This window comes from Rhinolophus sinicus, linkage group LG02, assembly GCF_036562045.2.
Source record: "Rhinolophus sinicus isolate RSC01 linkage group LG02, ASM3656204v1, whole genome shotgun sequence".
NCBI lineage: Eukaryota > Metazoa > Chordata > Mammalia > Chiroptera > Rhinolophidae > Rhinolophus > Rhinolophus sinicus.
The window spans coordinates 182,885,366-182,908,804 of NC_133752.1; the positions used below are offsets into that span (position 1 = coordinate 182,885,366).

The window sequence follows — 23,439 nt, forward strand, 5'->3', positions numbered from 1 at the left end:
CCCCTATCCTTTCCTCTTCCTGCCTCTTCTTCCTCCAGAATTATCCAGACTATTGTCCACCTCCCCGGTTCCCTTGGTTCTGTGTATACTTAGCCAATATCAGAGGGAGTGTGTAGCCTACTGTGTCTTACCAACAGGTTTTCAATGACCGCATATCCTCTTGTTAGGTAACTGACATTTAAAAATATTGTTGTTCAACCAACGGTTCTCCAAGCCTTTTCTACCATGATGCATGCTAATGTTTACTTATTCAACACACTTCTTTGTGCTTTCCTGCTCCCGTAGGAAGTACATTAGAATATATGGGAGTAAATTGGTGTTATTATAAAGGTACTCCAAATCAATTCTAATCCATTCTAATATATTGTTTTTAAAAAATATCCCCAAATTTAGACACTTTAGCCATTATTAGTGTCAAAGTAATTGCCACACACCTTATCATTGATCATGTCACATCAGGATGTTGTGACACATGGATGAATTGGACTCCCAAATTTGACTCTTGCTTCTTTCTTAAGACCTGTCCAAATCTACGCACCAGAAATGCCACTTCTACCATATTTCTCTGAAAATAAGACCTAACTGGAAAATAAGCATTAGCATGGTTTTTCAGGATGCTCGTAATGTAAGCCCTACCCCAAAAATAATCCCCAATTAAGATCATCAGCCACACGGATGCATTTAGTATGTCCGTTGCAACACACGACAGACGTATTGAATTATAAAACAATATTAATATATAATTAAATATAAATACATATTATTGACATTAATACTTAAAATAAATGATTATATAAATTATAATTAAGTATTTGTAAATACCCAAGCGGGTGCCTTTGGACGAGAGATAAACGTCTATGTAAGCAGATGAACTTGAAACTTATTGCCAAATGACCAACAGAGTACAGACAAAATGCATGAATAACATGTACACTTGATAACAAATGGATGTGGTTGTGTCTAATATGAATCTTCATAATTCAATACGTCGTGTGTTGTAATGGACGTACTTAATGCACTCGTGTGAAATAAATATTTGCTGAATTTTGGTGCCTGCAATTTTTTGTCACTTTTGTGTGGACTATCATTCTTAACTGTCATCATTTTTGTTGCCACTCCTGTCTCGTAAGTCTTCAATTAGCACTTGATTTCATGGTAGATTTAAAGGGAGTAATATTTTGACCCCCAGACAAAATGAGTGCAAAAAGAAAGAGCTGTTCTGTCAAGTACAATAAAGGAATCGTGGAGAACTCCCAGGGAAAGAATCTTACGGCTTTCTGCAAAGAGAAGAAGTTGGATCTCTGAATAGTCTGAAAACGGCGAACAGAGTACGATAACTTCAGTCAACAGGTGGACGAGGGAAATGCTAAGAAGCGCAAGTGTGGGTCAGGTTGGCAACCATTATTTCCTGAGCTGGAAGACATCTGTGAATGGATTGCTGACAGGAGAGCAAAGGCTTTGGTTGTGCGCAGGGCTGATATTCAAGCATTTGCCCTTGCAATGGCACCACAGTTAGAAATCTCCCCAGAAGAATTCAAAGCATCACAACTCTGGCTGGATGGCTTCCTTCAGTGATATGAACTGTCTTTAAGAACAACACTGTTCAAGCTGGAAGATGCTGAAGTTATGAAACGTGCACTTGCATTCAAGTCCTTTGTTGATGGCATCGACTTTTCTAAATACCAACTCTCCAACATGACTGCTATGGATGAAACTGCAGTGTTTATGAGCCAAGGATCTCAAATGACAATTGATCAGAGGAGTGCCTCGTCAATCTACATTCCCTCGTGCTCGCTTCAGCAGCACATATACTGGAAATCTGCATTCCTTCTACTGGTTACGGAAGTGCACGTGTTCCCTGTATTTTGGCAATTCATCTGGAAGGAAAGAAAGCCCCACCTCTAATCATCACTAAGGGCAAGAAAGATAAAAGTTGAACATGTTTCAGGCATTTATGTTCTTGAAACCGAAAAAGCCTGGTGCACACAAGCAGTTATAAGGAAGTGGGTCTGTTTAATGCTACCACTTGTTTTGCGAGGTGGCCAAAGAGGTCAGCTAGTCTGGGATTCAGCCAGCCCTCACCACGCTAAAGACATGAAGAACTTCCTTGCAGAGAGAAGAATAGATCAAATAATGATTCTCCACCCGCAGGAATGACTGACTATCTCCAGACTCTTGATATTGCAATAAACAAGCCATTCAAGGACGATTTGCAAATGGAAATCAATGACTACATTGAAAATAGGATGGAGAGAAATCAGCGTGGAAACTTTGTGAAGCCTAGCCTGCAAGAGGTCGTGACTTGGGTGAAGAATTCATGGGATAAAATCACTGACAGCCGTGTTGCCAATGCACTAAGAGCAGGCTACATGGACAAGAAGTGCTCGTTTAAGGAGAGCTCTATTGCTGGACATGAGACATTGGGGCCAATGGTTCTACAGGAAATGGAGTCGCAAGAAATTCAAGCCGGAACTCGGGGTTTGGAGAGTTATGACGGTGTTCCAGAAGAAGATGACATGACTGTATTTGAATAAATGTAGATTGTTGTACGTGAAAAGATAAGACATCCCCTGAAAACAAGTCCTAATGCGTCTTTTGGAACAAAAATTAATATAAGACCCAGTCTTATTTTTGGGGAAATATAGAAGGTGTGTTCTTGCTTGAGAACATGTGCATTTTACAGTGTTGTTTATAATAATAAAATGCTGGAAATAGCCTAAATACCCACCAGCCAGAGAATGAACAGATGAACGGCGGTGTCCTCGTACAACAGACTTGTAAGCAGAAGGCATATGACTGGACTCGAGCTCCTTGTATCAACATGAATGAACCTCAAATGGTTGCACAGGGAAAGCTGGTTACAGGAGAATGCGTACAGCATGATACCATTTCTGTGAAGATTTAAAACATACAATATAATGGTGTGTATTTAGGAATACATACACATTAGGGATTATAAAAAGTTTCCAACAGTGATTACTTCTGGGGGAGGGACTAAAATTGAGGAGGAGCGCACAGGGGACTTCAAGTACATCTGCAAACTTTTATTTCCCGAGTTAACAGGTACATATGTGTTTGATATCATTCTCAATACATTTTTGTGTGTGTGTCCGAAAGATTTTATTAAAATACATTTATTAAAAGACCTTTCAACACCTGATTTCAAAGTGGCAGGTACTTATTTACTGGGGCATGTTAGAACTATGAGTCTCAGTAATCTTTATAAAAAATGAGCTAATAATAAAATCATAAAACTATAATTTACAAGCCCACTGTGTACATGAGAACACTGCATACAATACCTTCTAATCCGCACACCTCCCTCTGAAGTGGGACATTTGAAACATAAGGATACTGAGGCTTAAAGAAGTTACTTTCCTAAATTCAAACAGTATAGTTGACCCTTGAACAACACGGGTTTGAACTACACAGATTCACTTATACACAGATTTTTTCAATAAATACTGTAAATGTGTTTTCCTTACGATGTTTGTAATAACATTTTTTTCCGGCTTTGTTGTAAGTATACAGTATATACTGCATATAACATACGAAATATGTGTTAATTGACTGTTAATCGTAAGGCTTCCAGTCAACAGTAGACTTTTAGTAGTTAAGCTTTTGGGGAGTCCAAAGTTATATGTGGATTTTTGACTGCATGGAGAGTGGAGGTTGGTGCCCCTATCCCTCTAATTTTTCAAGGGTCAGCTGTACTTGGCAGAATCAAGACTGTAACCCAGGTTTGTTTTACCTTAAACCAATAAAGTAGATGTTATTATATCAGCTCTTAGGCTCAGAAAAAATTTCCATCTATCCGTGAAGCAGCTCCAAAATTGTGAGAAAACACATTTCTGTTCTTTAAGCCACCCAACCCAGAGTACTTTGTTATAGCAAACTAATGCACGTATCTATTATAGTTCACTCGTGATGATAGTTTGACTATGTATACAATTCTATATCCAGACAAATTCCTTTTCTCAGAATTTTAAAAGTCTTGCTCCTTTGATTCTAAAATTCAATATTGCTGCAAAGAACTTCAAAAACATTCCCGTTTCTCATTCTCTCTCTGTAACTTGTTTTCTTTTCTGTGGAGGCTAGCATCATGAGCTCTTTGTCCCCAGTGCTCTGAAATATCCTAGTTATGATCTTGACGTGGTTCTGTGTTCATCTATTATACTGGGGACTCTGTGGACATTTTCTTCTTGAATACGCTTTCAGTTTAGGAAAATTTTGCTGCGTAATTCTTGAATTTTGTGGATTTGTTCCTTCTCTTTCTGGAATTCCTATTTTTCAGATATAGGACTTCCTGAGCTGATCCTCTCATGTCCTTGTATTTTCTCCATTTTGCATAATATGTAACTGAGAGATTTCCTCAACTTATTTTTAATTCTTTGAGTTTTAATTTCTGCTCTCATTTTGTTTAGTTTTTAAGAGTTATTCTCATAATGTTCTGGCTTTTTTAAATCATATTTTCAGGTGTTTTTTTTTTACAATTCAATTATCTTAATTCTCTGAGCATAATGATTTTTTAAATTGAGGTATAATTGACACATAACATATTAGTTTCAGGTGTACACCATAATGATTATATTTGTATATATTGCAAAAGGATCATCACCACAATAAGTCTAGTTAACATTTGTCACCATACAGAGTTACAGGTTTTTTTTATGATGAGAACTTTTAAGATTTATTCTCTTAGCAGCTTTTAAATATGCAGTATAGTATTATTAACTAAATTAACCATGCTATGCATTACATCCCCAGGACTTATTTATTTTACCGTATAACTGGAAGTTTGTACCTTTTGACTCCCTTCTCCCATTTTGCCTACCTCCCCCCTCAACCCTCTACCTCCTACCTTTGGCAATCACCAATCTGTTCTCTGTATCTGTGAGCTTGTTTGTTTGTTTGTTTGTTTGTTTAGATTCTACATGTAAGTGAGATGGTATATGTCTTTGTGTAACTTGTTTTCTTTTCTATGGAGGTACATGGTATTTGTCTTTATCTGACTTATTTCACTTTGCATAATACCCTCAAGGTCTATCCATGCTGTTGAAAATGGCGAGATTTTGTTCTTTTAATGGCTGAATTCTATTCGTGTGTGTGTGTGTGTGTGTCATATTTATCCATTCATTCTTAAAGGACACTTAGGTTGCTTCTATACCTTGGCTATTGTAAATAATGATGCAATGAATATGGGGGTGCAGATAGCATTTCAAGTTCGTGTTTTCATTTCCTTTAGTAAATATGCAGAAGTGGAATTGCTGGGTCATATGTAGTTATATTTTTAAATTTTGAGGAACCTCCATAATGTTTTCCATAATGACTGTACCAGTTTACAATGCAACTAACAGAGCATATGAGTTCCCTTTTCTCCACATCCTCACTTCTTTTTGATATTTCTCTTCTTTTTGATAATAGCCATTCTAACAGGTGTGAGGTGATATCTCCTTGTGGTTTTAATTTGCATTTCCCTGATGATTAGTGATGTTAAGCCATTAGTATGTCTTCTCAGGGAAAATGTCTATTCACATCCCCTGCCCATTTTGTTTTTAAATTGGATTGTTTGGGTTGTTTTGCTATTGACTTGTGAGTTCTTTATATATTTGGTTATTAACCCCTTATCATATATGTGATTTGCAAATATCTTCTCCCATTCCATGGGTTGCCTTTTGGTGTCTAATCCAAAAAATTATCCCCAAGACTGATATCAATGAGCTTGCCACCTGCTTTCTTCAGGAGTTTTATGGCTTCATGTTTTATGTTCAAATATTTAATCCATTCTGAGTTAATTTTTATGTATGGTATAAGATAAGAGTACAGTTTCATACTTTTGCATATAGTTGTCCAGTTTTCCCAACACCTTTCATTGACGAGACTGTTCTTATTGTATGTTCTTGGCTAAACCATAAATATTTGGGTTTATTTCTGGGCTCTCTATTATGTTTCTTTGATCTTTGTGTCTGTTTTTATGCCATTGCCATACTTTTTTGGCTACTAAAGCTTTGTAGTATAGTGTGAAATCAGGGAGCATGATGCCTTCAGCTCTGTTCTTCTTTATCAAGATTGCTGTGGCTATTCAGGTTCTTCGTGATTCCATACAAATTTTGGCATTGTTTGTTTTATTTCAGTGGATAATGTCATTGGTATGTTGAGAGGGATTGCATTGGATCTGTAGATTGTTTTGGGTAGTATGGATATTTTGAAATATTAATTCTTCCTATCCATAAGCATGGAATATCTTTCCATTTATTTGCGTCATCTTCAATTTCTTTCACCAGTATCTTATAGTTTTCAGTGTACAGGTCTCACATCTCCTTGATTAAATTTATTCCTACGTAATTCATTCTTTTTGATACAATTATAAATGGAATGTTTTTCTTAATTTTTTTTTCTGATAGTTCATTATTAGTGTATAGAGACACAACAGATTTTTATATATTAATTTGGTATTCTGCAACTTTATTGAATTTGTTAATTCTAACAGTTTTTTTGTTGAGTCTTTAGGGTTTTCTATATATAATATCATGATATCATGTCATCTGCAAATAGTGACAGTTTTACTAATTCCTTTCCGACTTGAACGCCTTTTATTTCTTTTTCTTGCTTAATTGCTCTGGCTAGAGCATCCAGTAGTATGACGAATAAAAATGATGAGCGTGACATCCTTGTCTTGTTCTGATCTTAGAGGGAAAGCTTTTAGCTTTTTACCATTGAATATGATGGTAGCTGGGGGTTTGTCATGTATGGCTTTTATTCATCATGATTTTTTAGTAGGTTTTAATTGATTTCTTCAGATACCTAGTAATCTTTGGTTGACTGTCTATAGTGAAGAATAGGAAATACAAAACTTGAATGTAAGTGCAAAGTAATAGGTGGGGCCTGTCCACTGAGGGCTTCCTCGTAGGAAAAACTGGATGGTTTCATTTTGGAGTCTCCAATGTCACTGCCTTTAGATCTTTCATCTTAGACAGATCAGATTCCCCAGAGAAGAATTTGCCAGTCTTCTGCCTGGAAAGTCAAGGCCTGGCTGCCAATATTCTGGAGCCTAAGTGGATGGAGATAGCTGGATACCAGGATACAAATATTCACTCGATCCTTCAGTTTTCACTACCCTAACTATGCCTGATGTTTTACAGTTTAGAGACTGCATTATCTTATGAAAACAAAACAAAAACAAAGCTCCAGTCATCTGGTAGAGTACAGGTGAGGATATGGGCACCTAACATCTTCCTAAATAGCTTTTAACCAGTACCTATTTTAACATCCATTTCATCCCACTTCTAGAGGTCACTGGTATCCCAGGTCTAAAATTTTATGAGATTCTTGTAGCATAAATATGATTGTTCTTGGTTTTTCCCAAGAGCTGGTTTAGGATTCAGGTTTTCTGGTCCCCTAAATCTGTTACTACGTATCTGTCTGCTTTTCACATTCCAACATTTTGTTGCTGTTCTCTTTTGTTATCTTTGTTCTTGGAGGGTTTATACCTTTATTTAAGCACACACAAATGGGTACACGCATACACACACACGCTTTACTATTCTTGTGGGGTTTTGAAAGAGAGCAAAATTGAAGGCAAGTGTTTAATTCTCCATCTTTATCTGGAGGTCTCAGAAGGAAATATTTCTTAACTTCTATTTAACATTCAAATAGCAAAGATGATATCATGAAGTAGAGTTAGAAATGACCATTGGAATAAGAAAAATGCTCACATTGTTTTATATTCCACAAACTTATCACCTTAATCCTAAAATGAGGCTTGAAAATCTTTACCAAACAGTCAGAACTCTGAACATTATATGTTTAGTCTGATAATTATCTCATCCTTTTACTCATAACAAGTATACTTAAGAGAAGAAGTTAGTTATTGCACTGTGGTTGCCTAAAGCCCGGAGAACTCTCAAAATAGGCCTTGTCACATAAAAAATTAATTGGTTGCTTTGTTCCTACTTAAATTTTCATTAATTTGAGGACATAATGTAAGTGACAGTCAAGTGTATCAGCTTTGCTTCTCCTTGTTAAAAAGGAAATTTCTACTTAAAACCCAATTAAGAAACTTTCCTGAAATATTTATTTTCAGGCTTCTTTACATTGGCAGTCTTGGGGCAGTCTTGGAAGCTACAGCACCTGGGCCGAGGCTCAGAACTCTCACAAAATCACTTCTGCCACATTCTGTTGATTAACGTCAGTCTCAGGTCCCTCTTGGATTCAAAAGGTGGAGAGATACACTACCTCTTGATGGAAGAAGCAAAAAATTCCAAAGGAATGTGCATACAGCAATGCAAAGAATTCCTGGCCATTTTTCACAGTCTACCACAGTCTTCCCTCTGGCCATCATTTATTCTCATTTCTCCCACATAGAAAATATATTCATTCCTATTCCAGGATCCCCGAAGATCTCATCCCAATATGGCATCAGGCTCAACATCCGGGATCTCATGTTCCAACATTAGGTTCCATTGGGGATGAGAGTTATTAGAAGCATCTCTTCAGGTATGGTTCTTGAGCCAGAGAACTGTTAATGAAATAAGACCAGTTAATTGCCCCCTATATTTCCAAGAGACAGTGGGGAGATGGGCACAGGATAATTACAATAGATGCTTCCATTAAAAATGGAGACCGAGACGCATGTAGCCATCACTGATGCATAGCACCTCTGGCATCCAGCGAGGCACATGCCTCAAGCACCTCAGCTCCAGGGCTAAGAAACATGCCTTCATTAGTTACCTGGGTCTATTTCCTGCTTTGCCATATGCCTTAGGGTATTTTTTCAGTTTATGGACGTCAGTAATGTGACTGTAATTCTGAAATAATTGTATAGCACCATCTATAAGGAATTAAATGCTTTTTGAGAAAGATAACTACTTGAAGTTGTAAACCATGGAGATTTTCATACCTTTGAGATACTTGTTTATTTTACCAATCTCAGAGATTCCATAAAATAGGTGTTAAACCAAGTTGTAAAAGCCTCTTCATTGCCTTTGTTTCCCCCAAAGTAGTATCACATACAAAGAATCATGATAGAATAAACTGATTTTCAGAATCTTACAAGTTAGGAAAAAATTGTAAAATTTATCTATAATGTAATCTGACAATTTCTGGAACATTCAGTGGCCTCTGGGTAATGAAGAACATGTGGTCTGCTTATTCCCTCAGGCCCTAGAGTAGGGAACAAGGCAGTCCAAGCCCTGCCCTCATAAAGCCTGCATTCTAGAGAGGAAGGGGGGCAGATAAGAATATGGAGACACATCTCCTCCTACCTCTACACTAATAAAAATTTTTGGAGAGTAAAACATAAGAAAATGAAAGAAGGTTATGGAAGAGAGAGAAAGTGACTTGTGGAGCTGGAGAGTGACTGTCTTAGCTGAATAGTAAGGTGATGAATTAAAGCTGACACAAAAGTTGTTCAAAAATCTGGGAACATCATGAGCAAAAGCCCTTGGCAATAACACTCTGGGTTATTTCCAAGGACAGAAAAATGAGCAGTGTTATGGTTTACAAGGTGTAAGAGGAAGAAGAGAGGAGGAGATAAGGTCATTGGTATAGGCAAGAACCAGACCAGATAGGAGCATGGAAAGCAGCTTTATTCCAAATCTATGAGGAGTCATTGAAGAGAGAGGGATAAGATTTTATTTATGTTTTAAAAGATCATTGCTATGTAGAGAATGAACTAAAGGGAGAAAGAGTGAAATGAGAGACTAGTTCAGAGGCTATTGCAGTGGTCCTAGAAACAACTTCAAAGCAAAGAGGGCAAAAAGGATCAAGTTCAGGATAGCATTTGGGAAGAGGGACTCTAAGAATTTGATTGGATATTGGACATGAGGCAAAGAAAGAATCAAGGATGCATTTCACATTTGTGACTTGAAAAATTGGATGTGTAACAGTACCATTTCTTTTTTTGTGAATTAAAGTTTATTGGGGTGACAATTGTTAGTAAAGTTACATAGATTTCAGGTGTACAATTCTGTATTACATCATCTATAAATCCCATTGTATGTTCACCACCCAGAGTCATTTCTCCTTCCATCACAATATATTTGATCTCCTTTACCCTCATCTCCCACCTCCCACCCCCCTTACCCTCTGGTAACCACTAAACTATTGTCTGTGTCTATAAGTTTTTGTTTCTCATTTGTTTGTCTTGTTCTTTTGTTGTTTTTGGTTTATATACCACATATCAGTGAAATCATATCTGCTTTTCCTGTCTGACTTACTTTGCTTAGCATTATAACCTCAAGATCCATCCATGTTGTCACAAATGGTCCTATTTCATTTTTTCTTACCACCGAATAGTATTCCATTGAGTATATATACCACAACTTCTTTATCCATTCATCTATCAACGGACATTGTGGTTGTTTCCATGTCTTGGCCACCATAAATAAAGCTGCAATGAACATTGGAGCACATGTGTCTTTTTGGATACATGTTTTCAGATTTTGGGGGTAGATACCCAGGAGAGGGATTGCTGGGTCATATGGTAATTCTATTCATAATTTTTTTAGGAACCTCCACACTGCCTTCCATAATGGCTGCACCAGTCTGCATTCCCACCAATAGTATATGAGGGTTCCTTTTTCTCCACAGCCTCTCCAACACTTGTTACTATTTGTCTTGTTGATGATAGCCATTCTAACTGGGGTGAAGTGATATCTCATTGTGGTTTTTATTTGCATTTCTCTGATGATTAGTGATGTTGAGCATTTTTTCGTATGTCTATTTGCCATTTGTTATGTTCTCTTTGGAGAAACTTCTCTTCAGGTCCTCTGCCCATTTTTCAATTGGGTTGTTTGTTTTTCTGTTGTTGAGTTGCATGAGTTCCTTGTATATTTTGGATATTAGCCCCTTATCGGAGGCACTGTTTGCAAAAATCTTCTCCCATTCAGTTGGTTGCCTCTTTATTTTGTCGACAGTTTTTTTTGCTGTGCAGAAGCTTTTAAGTTTGATATCATCTCATTCATTTATTTTAGCTTTTAGCAGTACCATTTCTTAAGATGGAAAAGACTAGGGAATAAACAGATTTTTCTCTTAAGAGTGCAGATCAAGAGTTCTGTTTGGGACATGATCAGTTTGAGTTGTCTCTTAGGCTTCAAATGCTATGTCAAGTAGGCAGTTGGATATATGGAGTCCAGTCATTTACCAACTAAGTTTGATGATCTAGCTTAATACTTTATAGCCTCACTTTGTGACTAGCTAACCCTGTCCTTGGGCAATTAAGGCAATATGGCTCTTATTTTCCCGAGAAGTAACTGTGTCCCAAAGAAACTCAATGATTTCCTCAAAACCACACAGCTAAAGTGGGAGAGCAGGATTTGAACCCAGGTCTTCTGACAACCTGTACATGGACCTGGAGCGCACTCTCACCCATCTCACACTCTTCTGCTTCAAAGGGAGATTCAGTATAAGGATCCCGTTACTGAGCCTCTGCCCACATGTTTAACGTGTTATCCACAATCTTGGCAGTTGTTTATTTGTGTTGTCAAAATGTTTATTTGCACATGTGGCTATTTGAATTTGAATTTTAATCAGTAAAAATTAAATAAAAATAGAAATTCACTTTCTCAATTGCACTAGCCACAGTTTTAAGTGCTCAAGAGCTACATGTGACTAGTGGCTACCATGTTGGATAGCACAGATATAGAACATTTTCAATATCTCAGAAATTTCTGTTCAATAGTACTGGACTCCAGAAAATTCAAACTAAAGTAGTTGTGAAAAAAGTGTGGTCTTATCTTCATAGCCATGGCCTAAGAGGAGAGTTTGTAGGAAGCAATGAGTTATCTGCTTTTAAAAGTGGCACACTTTCTAATTAGCTGTTTTTATACCCAGCTGTAATGAACACCTCTCCCTAATTTATACTCTTTAATGTTCATGTGTTTCTCATTTTGTCTAATAAGAATAGAAACTCCTCTTAGGAGAAGAGCTGGGTTCTTTTCACCTTTGCATTCCCCTCACTCAAAATACATACATACATAACACCTACATTTCTTCCTACCCTCTATCCACCTCCACATGCAACACCCTCAATCATTGCACATTGCTTTGCACAGAACAAGTAGAATGCTTGCTTACTAAACAAACAGCATATAGCAGTACTTTATACCACTGCTGTGGACAGTTGGCCATGGGAGAATGTATTAGTAAAGAGCAAATAATCACTTCTCATGGAAGTCTGTAACTAAACCTCAATTTCACAGCATATTCCTTTCCCATTTCCTCCCTTCCTGGCAAGGAGGAGATCATGAGTCTTGCCAAACAAAAACAAAGGGTTGCTTACCTCTGGAGAAAACAGGAGCATAGAGGCCCTAACAGGGAGTTAGTGGGAACTTCAGGCTCAGGTTTATCCATTACTTAAGCAGGGCCTTCTTCACAGGGCAAGATAAAAGCATCCAGAAAACCCCCTTCACACACACATGTGTACAGGCAGACCTGTGCTCCCAGCAGTTCCTTTTACAAACTAATGGGAAATTTTGGAACAAGACAGATGGGTTTTGAATCCCTCCTCACCACCTGCTGGTTGTATGACGTTGTGCATGTTACATAACCCCTCCAAAGCGCAGGAGAAGGATATGTATGTTTAGAGCCTTAATCTTCCACCAATTCAGCAGTGTATTCCCCTCCTCACCACTCAGTGGGAAGGTGAGAACACACCTGAAACAGTAATTGCATTTTCCCTTTAAAATTTATTTTTAAAAATATATTTCCATTTTTATAGGCAGTACTTACATGTGATAAAAATTTCCTAAGTATGTACATTGAAGTTTCCTTCCTACCTTCCCAGCCACCTAGTTCCCAGAGGCAACCAGCATTTCCGATATGTATCCTTCCATAGTTATTTTATGCATGCACAAGTGAATGTATATGTCATTACTTTTATAGCTATTATTTCCTTATTTGTATATGTTTGTCTTTTTGACACAAATAGCTGTGTGGCTGTTTTAAACCTTGCTTTTCCCCTGCAGTGTCTTGGACTTTCATATATATATACACAGTGAGCACTCTTCATCTTTTTGTTTAGCCAATCCTCCACTAATGATTTGTTTAGGTCATTTCCAAATTTTTTGCTATTATAACTTACTCAGCAATGAGCATTTGCATACATCTGTCACTTTGCACATGTGTGAGTGTATTTGTAGAATAAATTTCTAAAGGAGGAATTACTGGGTCAGGAGATATTTAATGAGGATATATGCATAATTTTGATAGACCTGGTCAAGTAGCCCTCAGGATTTGTACTGACTTGCTGTCCCAGCAGCAAAGTGTGCAAACAGAGCTGAGTTTCCAGTCCTGGGTGGCGCCCTGATACCTCAGAGACTGAGCACCAAGTCTTATGTTTCTCAGAACAGCTCAGCTTCCATTGTGTGTGTGTGTCTGAGAGAGAGAGAGAGAGAGAGAGAGAGAGAGAGAGAGAGAGAGAGAGATTTCATTTGAAGAAAGTTGTTTTAGCTAAGTGACTAAGAAAAGCTTAAGAACCATGATGTAGAGAATCATCACTGTTCCTTCTCTTAGCCCTCCGGTTTGAAGGATTGACAGAGAAAATGAGATTGCTCCACACCCTACAGGAAGATCCTTAGGCAATTTGTAGAGGGAATGGTTCAAGTAGTAGCTGGAAAGATGGAGTGGGTAGAAAGAGTAGAGGCCAAGGTATAAGGAGATGAGATTTAGTCTCGTAACCTCCAGTGTTAGCTAATGCTCTCTAGAAGGTCAGCTCATTTGAGCCAATTTTGAAAGCTTGTTATGTGCCAAACCCTGTGCCAGTGCTGGGAGACAGAGATGAGTATGGCTGGTCCCTGCCTCAAGAAGCTCACACAGAGAAGTCAGGCATGTAGGCAGACAAGGACTGTATAATGTCATAGAAGCAACAGCAATGACAGCTAACTCTGAGAGCTTATTGACTGCCAGACAGTGGGCTCAGCAGTACTCACCATCTCTTCTAATTCTTCAAAAACCCTATGAGAAATTACAGTATTATCCCCATTTTCACAGATGAAGAAACCGAGACTCAGAAAAGTTGAGGGGTGGTCCTAACACCACATAGTAAGTGGCAAAGCCAAGGTAGACTGAAGACTATCTCACTTCAGCATCTTAAGGAAAAGCAGGAGTGATGTTATAACTAAAATCCCATCTCTCTCCTTCATTAAAGGGTTTCTGCTTCCTTCTGTTTTTATAGTACCACGTTACTTTTCAGGGTAAGGGTAGGGGCTCAGGAAGACCCTTGGAGGTAGATGTGCCCTGAGCTGAGGCTTGAAGGATGAGTGGAAGCAAAGAGAGCATTCCAAACAGAGCAACTCTTGGGCTAATCCCAAGGAGAGCCAACTTCTAGGAGTCAGGAAGTTTCTGACCCAGGAAGTCAGATAAGTGTAGTGGAGTCTCTAGAGCCAGACTGCCTGAGTTCAAATCCTGGCTTTGCCTCTTACTAGTTGAGTGACTTTGGGCACATCACTTAAGCTCTCTGATTCTTTATTCGTAAGATGGGGCTATAGAGTACTTAACCTCCTGGGTCATTGTAAGGATTGAATGCGTTAACATATCTGGAGTGCTTAGAATACCTCCTGGCACATGCTCTATATGAGCTGTGATCAGAAAATACAGTGAATATTTAAATTTTATTACAGTAAAAGACACATTGACATTAATCCCCCTCAAAATACTCCCCCTCGCTTCAAACACACTTATCCCATCATTCTTGCCACTTTCTGAAGCAGTTCTGGAAGTCCTCTTTCGTGAGTGTCTAGCAGCACTGTCGTGTCTACCTTGATGTCCTGAATCGATTCAAAACGTTTACCTTTCATGATCATTTTGACTTTGGGGAAGAGCCAGAAGTCACACAGTGCCAGATCCGGTGAATAAGGTGGGTGAGAACACACCATAATGTTTTTATTTGACAGAAAGTGCCATACGAGAAGCAATGTGTGACATGGAGCCTTTCTGTTGTAATCACAAAATATAGTGAATGCTGCTGCCGAGTGCCATCCAATGGAAAGTCAGGGATATTCAATATGGGAAGCAGCACTTCAAACCTTAGTAACAGTGTGTGACAAGTTTCAACTTGTTTGGTGCAATCGGGTGTGAACTACGGTTGAGAGAAGGTGTGTTTTAACGTGTGCCATAAATCATCCTCCATCGTGACAGTGGTCTGTGTCATGCATCACTTCTGGTACAGCAATTTCTGTCAAATAAAAACATTATAGGGTGTCCTCATCCACCTTATTCACCAAATCTGGCACCGTGTGTCTTCTGGCTCTTCCCCAAAGTCAAAATGACCATGAAAGATAAATGTTTTGAGTCGATTCAGGACATTGAGGCAGCCATGACAGTGTAGCTAAAGACATTCATGAAAGAGGACTTTCAAAACTGCTTCAGAAAGTAGCAAGAATAATGGGATACGTGTGTTGGAAGCAAGGGGGAGTATTTTAAGGGGAATTAATGGCAATCTGTCTGTTACTATAATAAATTACTTTTTATTTAAACATTCACAGTATTGTTTGATCACACCTTGTATGTTTGTTCCACTATAGTATTTCCAGGCTCCAGGTACAACGTAGATGTGAGGAAGAGGAAAACACATTTGTGAAGATTGTCTTTAGTACTTACAGAGAACTGTCACATGAGCTCAAAGAATGTAATGTGGTGCCATAAAAGTAGAAGGAAGCAGAAAAACATGTAGTGACAGAGGGACATGGGCTTTTAAGCTTGAAATTGTCTTGTCAAGTATGGCTGTGGTTATCAGCTTTCAGTTATCATATGAAATTGTGAGTCAAAATGGGCTTTTTTATTTGTTGTCTATTTCTTTATGACATCTTTATCTGGTATTAAAATGCAATGGTATGTCTCAGGTAAGGTGAAAGAGCAGAGGAGGATAGAATAAAAGGAAGCACCTTCAATGTGTCTCTTGGTTTTTACCTCTTCCTCTTTGATACCATAAAATGTTTTCAGAAAACTCTAGAGAAAATATAAAATACATTCTGCAGCTTCCTCATTCACCCACATAGCATTTATCTCTAATCCATCAAGTCAAATTACTTTTTTCTGAGAAAAATATTCAGTAACAAAATTCAAGAGAAGTAAAAGTGAGAGGAAAATACTTCTCTAAGGAATCGGTTCATATGATTTACATATTTTGTCTTCATATTCTCAGCCCATTCTCTCCTTTATATGTTATCCTAAACTAACATTCCCAACTCTGTTCCCAAACCAAACCCCATGTCTAGACCACCCTTTCTCTAGGCCAGTTTTATCTCTTTCTCCATCATTTGAGTGAGTCTTGATAATCCTTCTTCTTAAAGAAAAAGATTTAATGACAATTTTTCCAACATAAATCCCCATGATCCTCACTTACTGCTGTTCAAAAACCTATACCTGTACTGTGTTCCAGCCACATCTATATCCCGGGCCTATGGAAATAATGATGATTCAGTGTTTTGTCCCGAATGAGCCCAGTCTTGTGTGGGAGGAAGGCATGTCAAAGGAAGTTGATTCTGCCCACCTCTGCCCTGCGATCATGTTCATTTCCTTTATGGTTTGTCTTCCCCACTAGCCTGTAGGCCTCTCAAGGACAAAGATTTTATCTATCTTATTTACCATTATATAATCAGTACTTTACAGAGAGCCCCCAATAAACATTTGCTGAGTGAATGAATAAAAACATATAAATGACAGTAGAGAACAATCAGTAAATTAATGTGTTTTCAAGACAAGAAGCTCAGGAGAGAGTACTGAATTCTTTTGGGGGCAGGAGTGCAGTTCGAGGGGTGGGGAAACTTGCTGGGGGAGGTGACTTCTGAGTTGGATTTTGAGGACAACGGCCGTCAACACTGATATATACCTTGCATGGTGTTCAACTCATGCAAAGAACCCCGTCAAGGATTGCTTGGTTAAACTTCACAATAAATGAAGCAATTTTACTTACAGTATCTCTAATAGTTTACCGTTCAACACATTCCTGGGAAAGGAAGTCATGGCCACTTCATGCTGGATTATATGGTCCTGGAAGCGCTATCTCTCCTGGAAAACCTCTCAGTAGGGAAGGAACATCGGCTGGAAAAACCAGTGTCGGGGTGTGAGTGAAAGGCTGGGTGGGCTGCTGGCTGAGAGAGAAAGCAATCAAGTACAGGCTTTACAAAAGAGGTCTCATCCTGGAAAGAACATGGGAAAAGAATGGACAGGAGTGATTTCTAGAGACTTCCCTCTCATCTCACCCCTGAGCCAGACCAGAGCTCATTCCCTAAGTCCTGTGTCCACCATCCAAGCCAGTCTCAGATAATACAATTCCTGAAAAATAAAGTGGTTATGACATGGGAGGGGGTGGGGTAGAAGAGAAGAGATGAAAGCAAAATGAATTTTTAGTTGAATTTGTCTAATGACCTTACTGAGAAAAATAAGATGTGAGGCTTAGACTCGCTATTAGTTTATTTTAAGGTTCCTTAATTTTGTTGAGCTCTAGCTCCTTCCTGACATATAATGACGTTAAATGCTCGGGAGACTGAGAACCAAAACTACGGAGATTTGTGGTCCTCCTGCCCCTGGTGTGACCTCTGGGCTCTCATGCTCTTCTAGACAGACCCTCTCTCCGCCTGACTGGAGACACTTCTATATGAGTAACACCAAACTGTATCAAAGATTTGACCCCTTGCCTCCAATTAATCCTCAACTTGTGTTTTCAATGTGTGCGTGCAGCTTCATCATACACAACAAAGACACTTTCTTCAACAATGCCACAAGAAGTAGAATTGTACATCATATTTTACAAAGAATAAAGTACGAAGAAGGAAAAAACAAAATTGGTAAGTAGCATGTTAGTATAACAAGCTACATTTGATTTGGGGGGACTACAGACTTTTTCCTTTATTTTTATTAAGTTTATATCCATTCTAGAAATGCTCATCATTTATAAAGACTCTGACTTGACGGTTGATGGGTAACTCACAAGTGTAAAATCTTAATAACATCTTTACGTCTCTAATTTAAATAGCATGTTATCTCATTCATGTAAGATCACGGAGAAATTCTCTCAATTCAACAAATGTTTATGGAACGCTCATTATGTGCCAGGCACTGGACTAGGTGTTGGAGAGATGAGCTCAGTTCTCTCTTGGAGCTTATGTTCAAGAAGTTAAAAGCAGACAATAAATAAGTAAATATAATAAGTAATATGAAGAAATTGAAATGGATGATGTCCCAGAGATAGGCTGGTAAGGGGTGGGGTTGAGTTCAAGCTTAGATGGAATGGTCAGGGAAAGCTTCAATGAGAAGCTGAAGTTTGAACTGAGGTGGGACTGAGGGAGCCAGTGTGGGAAGAAGGATGGGTAGGTGTTGCCGGTAGAGGGAGCTGTAAATGCAGAGATGAGCTGTTACACATAAGTAAATTCTCCAAATGATCACCTCCCCCATTAAATGGCCTCCACAATTTACATTTTGGATATTTTTGTGAGAACCTTTCCATATTATATTACCAAATTTTCTGCCTTGTTGAGCAGATTATTATATGTCAGGAAGATTTGGGTAGCTTTGTCCTTATCTCTATCCCAGCAACATCTTTATCAATAGTTTGAATAACCACCTTTATCAGTCAGGGTCTAATCGGGAGACAAAAATCCCATATAATTGGAAGAAAGAAAGTTCGATATAACAAATTAACTGTGGCAGAGGATTCGGGTAATAGAGGATTGGCTGGTAAAGAGTAAGAAGAACTCTAAAGAATAGAGGAATAGCGGATATTAGGAGCAGCCACCAACCCTAAAAAGATTCCCCCCAACAGAGCTGAGATCCAGACCCTGTCAGAAGGGGTGTAGCTGTGGCTCCCTAGGTGGCAGAGCAGTTGGCTGGGGGTTCTGTGCCAGTAGGACTCTCTGGGAATCTGCGCTCTCAAGTACTGCGGGAAGCTGCCTGAAGGGGTTCTAAGGAAGCCAGGCACTGGGAGGTGTTGCACCAGCAGCACTACTCTGTCGGCTGTTCAAGGGGATACGTGCCCTCGGGGAGGTGCCATGTGTCACTGGCCGCCATGCACTGCAGGAGCCGGGTGCCATAGGAGCCATAGAAGCCTGCTGAGAAGAGCATACTGGTACCAGGGAGACAAACTCCTTCCTCCTCCAGTGTCCCTCCAGCGCATTCCCCTGACAAAGCTTAACATTGTACCATCTGGCAAAGTAGAAATATTTACAAGGTTCAGCTCCATTATTGCAAAGCAGGCAAAGAATGTACATTTGGAGCAAAGGGGGCAATAAATTGATAACCAGTACATTACCTAAACAGCCTGCTCCTCAAGCTTTCAAGTGAGGGGTAGAGACTGGACGGAGGCTTTAAATGTTAGTCATTGGAGGCAGGAGCCTAAAATATCTCAGTGATCTGGAAATCTCAGCCAAATCCAACAAGATGACATTTAATAGTTTGTAAATGTAAAGTCTTGCACTCAGAATCAGCAAAGCAACTACCCTGGTACAGTGTGGGAGAAATGTTGCTCAACATCAGCAGAGGAACAGACTTGAGAGGGTTAGTTGAATGCAAGCTCAGTGTGAGTCACTAGGATGGTGAAGCTGCCAAAAATTACTTTTATCCCAAGCTGCATAGATTAAAATATAACAGGGAGAAACAAATGGCTACCTAGTCCAGGTGCGAATACACCTGGAGTAGTATGTCCAATGTGAGTCAATGCAGTGAAGTGAAATTGAACCTGATTTAGGTCTGTCTTAACCTCATAGGGCTGTGGCTTAGCACATCCTCCTATTCTCTGCAGCAGCCATCCACCCTTGAGACACATCCTGTCTATAAAGCCCTACATCCATTGTAGCTTGAAAGAATTCATCCCTCCTCTGAATTCATATGGCAATTCTATTTGGAGTGTTTATTTGGTAATTAATCATTTGCACATCTTCTCTTATTATCTTGAATTATTTATTTTCAATGACATTATGAAAATTCTACCACCTAAAGAGAACCACTGTTAACATTTTGATACACTAAATAATTTAAATATTATGTTAATTTTTAAATATTTATCCCTTAGTTGTCCATGTGATATTTTAAAAACAAACTTAGGATGTGCTACACTTATTTTTTTATCATACTTTTTTTTAAGTTAACTTTGTGTCATGAACATACTAGAAAACAAGTGTGTGGAAGTGAAATGATTATGGCAGTAGCTATTCTGGCTTATTTCATAAAATGCAAATCAGTTTTAAAAGCAGTGCCTTCGCTGATATTGGTATTATAACTTGCAGGACACACCTCATAACTTACTATAACACATTAGTGTGTTGAGAATCTTCAGTTGAAAGCTGCTAGTCTAGATAATAAGCTCCTTAATTATAAATAAGTTGTCTTATTAATCTTTGTATCATCATTGCTTAGCACAGTATCTGGCATATAGTGGGAGTGCTTGTTGAACTGAATTGAAAATCTTTTGAACATGATGAGTGTCTATAACATCCTTACACAGTCAAAAACTGTGTGTAATGAGGTCATGCAGCAATCATTGTGCTCAATTTTTCATCTCAAAATGTGGGCTATTTTTACAACTAGTCAGGATGAAGACAAAAGAAGGGCAGAGACAGTGATTTTTAAATGTATTAAAGGAACACAGGAAGTGTAGTATTGTTATTAGTAAGAAATATTTTCTTACTAGTGTTAGCATTTTATGAAAAAAAAAAAAGGAGAATTCTATTCAAGAACCCCAATGCTTTGAAAATTGTTAATGATGAACTGGAAGAGTGTCCAATTAGAAATAACCATTTACAGAGTAAACTATTAACCCAGGATCAGGCATTATGCCAACAAATATGGAGTACAATTGCAAATGCTCTGTTGATGTTTCATTGTCATCTTTAGTTTCATAAATAAAAGGAAAAACATGTTAGAAGAAAATTTGATTTTTTGAAAGAATAAATGTTTGTGTTATTTTTTGCCTGAAACTTTCAGAAAGTGGCATCTTACATGAGCCAATTTGATTAGAGATAACACAAAAATAGTGATTTGTAAACATGATTCATAGGGTATTTTATGGAGTGTAAACTACCACTATGTAAGTTTTTCAGCTTCACTCTGAATTTATTACAACTGTAAAAATCAAACCAGTTGAAATTCATTTTCAAAATACAGCAATTAATAGATCAACCAAGGTTTATTTAACAATATAAGTGTATAAAATTAGTCTTGAAATTGATTTGTATTTTCAAAGTTGGTGCTCAAAGGGTAACTGATAAACTTCAAATATTAACTACTTTCTCACTTTCTGGGACATTGATAAATTATAAAAACTTACAAAGGTTACTATCAGAGTCTCTTATTAGGTCCCTGGGAATTGTATTTTCTCTAATATCTGGAATGTTTGAAAGTTACTGATGAGATATGTGGAATTCTTGATACAGAATCCAGGAAATCAAAGCTTTCTACATAATCATTTATCCATTCATTACAAATGTATTTATTGAGGACCTCCTTTGTGTTAGACAAAATGCAAAGCCCTATGGATGTTATTTTCTTAGATATTAACATCCAGTGTTAATGTCAATCATCTTAAAACACATTACTGTATTACTATGATTACGAGTACCTAAACATTGATTGACCCTCTAGCAAATCCTCCATCAATAAAAAGTGAATCAGTGCATGTTCCATTTTCCAGTTAGGCTAAGCCTATGGACTCCAATCTGGATCTAAGCAGGGAGAGCATTCCTTTATAAGCTACTTGAAAGACATCCTTCTAGCCATCTTTCTTTGAGGTTATATTTCAGGAAGTAGCATAATTCTTGATGAAAAAAACTTTAAATATCGACACATTAAACTTCCACTTCTGGCCAAAATGGACTCACAGGCACAAGATTTACTCGTCTACCTGAAACAATCAAAAAGGAAAGACAGAAAAAAAAAAGTATGAAATAATCTGATTAGCCCTATGTATTAAAGAAATTGAATCTGTACTTTAAAGTCTTCTCACAAAGAAAACTCTAGGCCCAGATTATTTCACTGGTCAATTCTATCAGTCATTCCAGAAAGAAGTAATATCGATTCTACAAAAGTTTTTTTTTTTTTACAAAATTGAGTAGAGAATACTTCCCATCCTATCCTATGAGAGTAATATTACCCAGGTACCAAAACCAGGCAAAGACAATACTAGAAAAGAAAACTACAAATCCATATCCTTCATAAATATAGATGCAAATATTTTCAACAAAGTTTAGCAAATAAGACCCAACAATATATAAAAAGGATAATACATCATGACCAAGCAGGGTTTATCCAGGACTGTAAGGTTGCTTAATATTTGAAAATCAATCAATATCATTCACCATATTAGCAAAGAAAAAAGGAACACCATTTGGTCATCTCTACAGACAAAGAAAAAAGGTGCAGGATGAATGTAGGATGTGAAAGAATCCTACATTCATTCCTTATAAAAACTCAGCAAACTACAAATAGTATGGAACTTGTTCAACCTCATAAAGTATATTTATGACACACTTATAGTTAACATTATACTTAATAGTAGTAAGAGACTGAATGCTTTCCCCCAAGGATAAGGAACAGGACAAGTATGTCTGCTCCTTGTAGTAATCATTTTACTAGCCAGTGCAGTAAGGCAAGAAAAAGAATAAGAGGCATCCAGATTAGAAAAGGAGTGAAACTATCTTTATTCTCAGATGACTTGATGATTTGTGTAGAAACTCCAACAGAATCCACTAAAAGTGTAGTAGAACTAAAGAGTCTAGCATTGTTACAAGAAGCAAGATTGATATACAAAACTCAATTGTATTTCTATAAACTGACAACTAGCAATGAAGAATTAAAAATTTTAAAATAATACCATTTACAATAGCATAAAAATAGAAAATACTTTTCTGACAAAAGACATGTAAGATGTATACACTGAAAACTACAAAACATTGCTGAGAGAATTTTATTTAGAGACATATCTTGTTCATGGATCAGAAAACTTAAGATGTCAATTCTCCTCAATTTAATCTACAGATTCAGTGCAATCTCAGTCAAAACCCCAAGGGTGTGTGTGTGTTGGGTGTTGCGGGAGGGGGACCAGGGGTGACAAACTGATTCAAAAATTCATAAGGAAATGAAAGGACCTAGAATAGCCAAAAAGTTTTGAAAAAGAACACAAATTTAGAGCTAAAGTATTAGCTACCTGATTTCAAGAATTATAAATCGGCAGTAATCAAGAAAGTATGGTATCTTTATAGTGTAAATATAGACAGATAAGTAGACCAAAATAGAGAATCCAGAAGGGGAGCCACACATATGAACAAATGATTTTGACAAAGGCTCAAAGGTAATTCAGTAGATAAAGGATTGTCTTTTTAATAAATGGTACTGGAATAATTCATCCATATGCAAAAAAGGAACCTGTACTCATATACAAAAACCAACTCAGATGGATTATAGATCTAAATGTAAAACAGATGATATATTAAAGAAATGTACACTTAAAAC

At 37.7% G+C, this 23,439-nt stretch overlaps 1 protein-coding gene across 5 annotated transcripts in view; it reads left to right on the plus strand.

Moving 5' to 3' along the window:
- ANO4 (anoctamin 4) overlaps positions 1 to 23,439 on the plus strand; it is a 354,484-nt gene that overhangs the window by 251,382 nt on the left and 79,663 nt on the right. For all 5 annotated transcript variants that reach the window (XM_074326212.1, XM_074326210.1, XM_019732194.2 and 2 more), the window contains one exon: positions 17,680 to 17,786. In XM_074326212.1, coding sequence (XP_074182313.1) covers positions 17,680 to 17,786 — 107 coding nt within the window. The remainder of the gene's footprint in view (positions 1 to 17,679; positions 17,787 to 23,439) is intronic.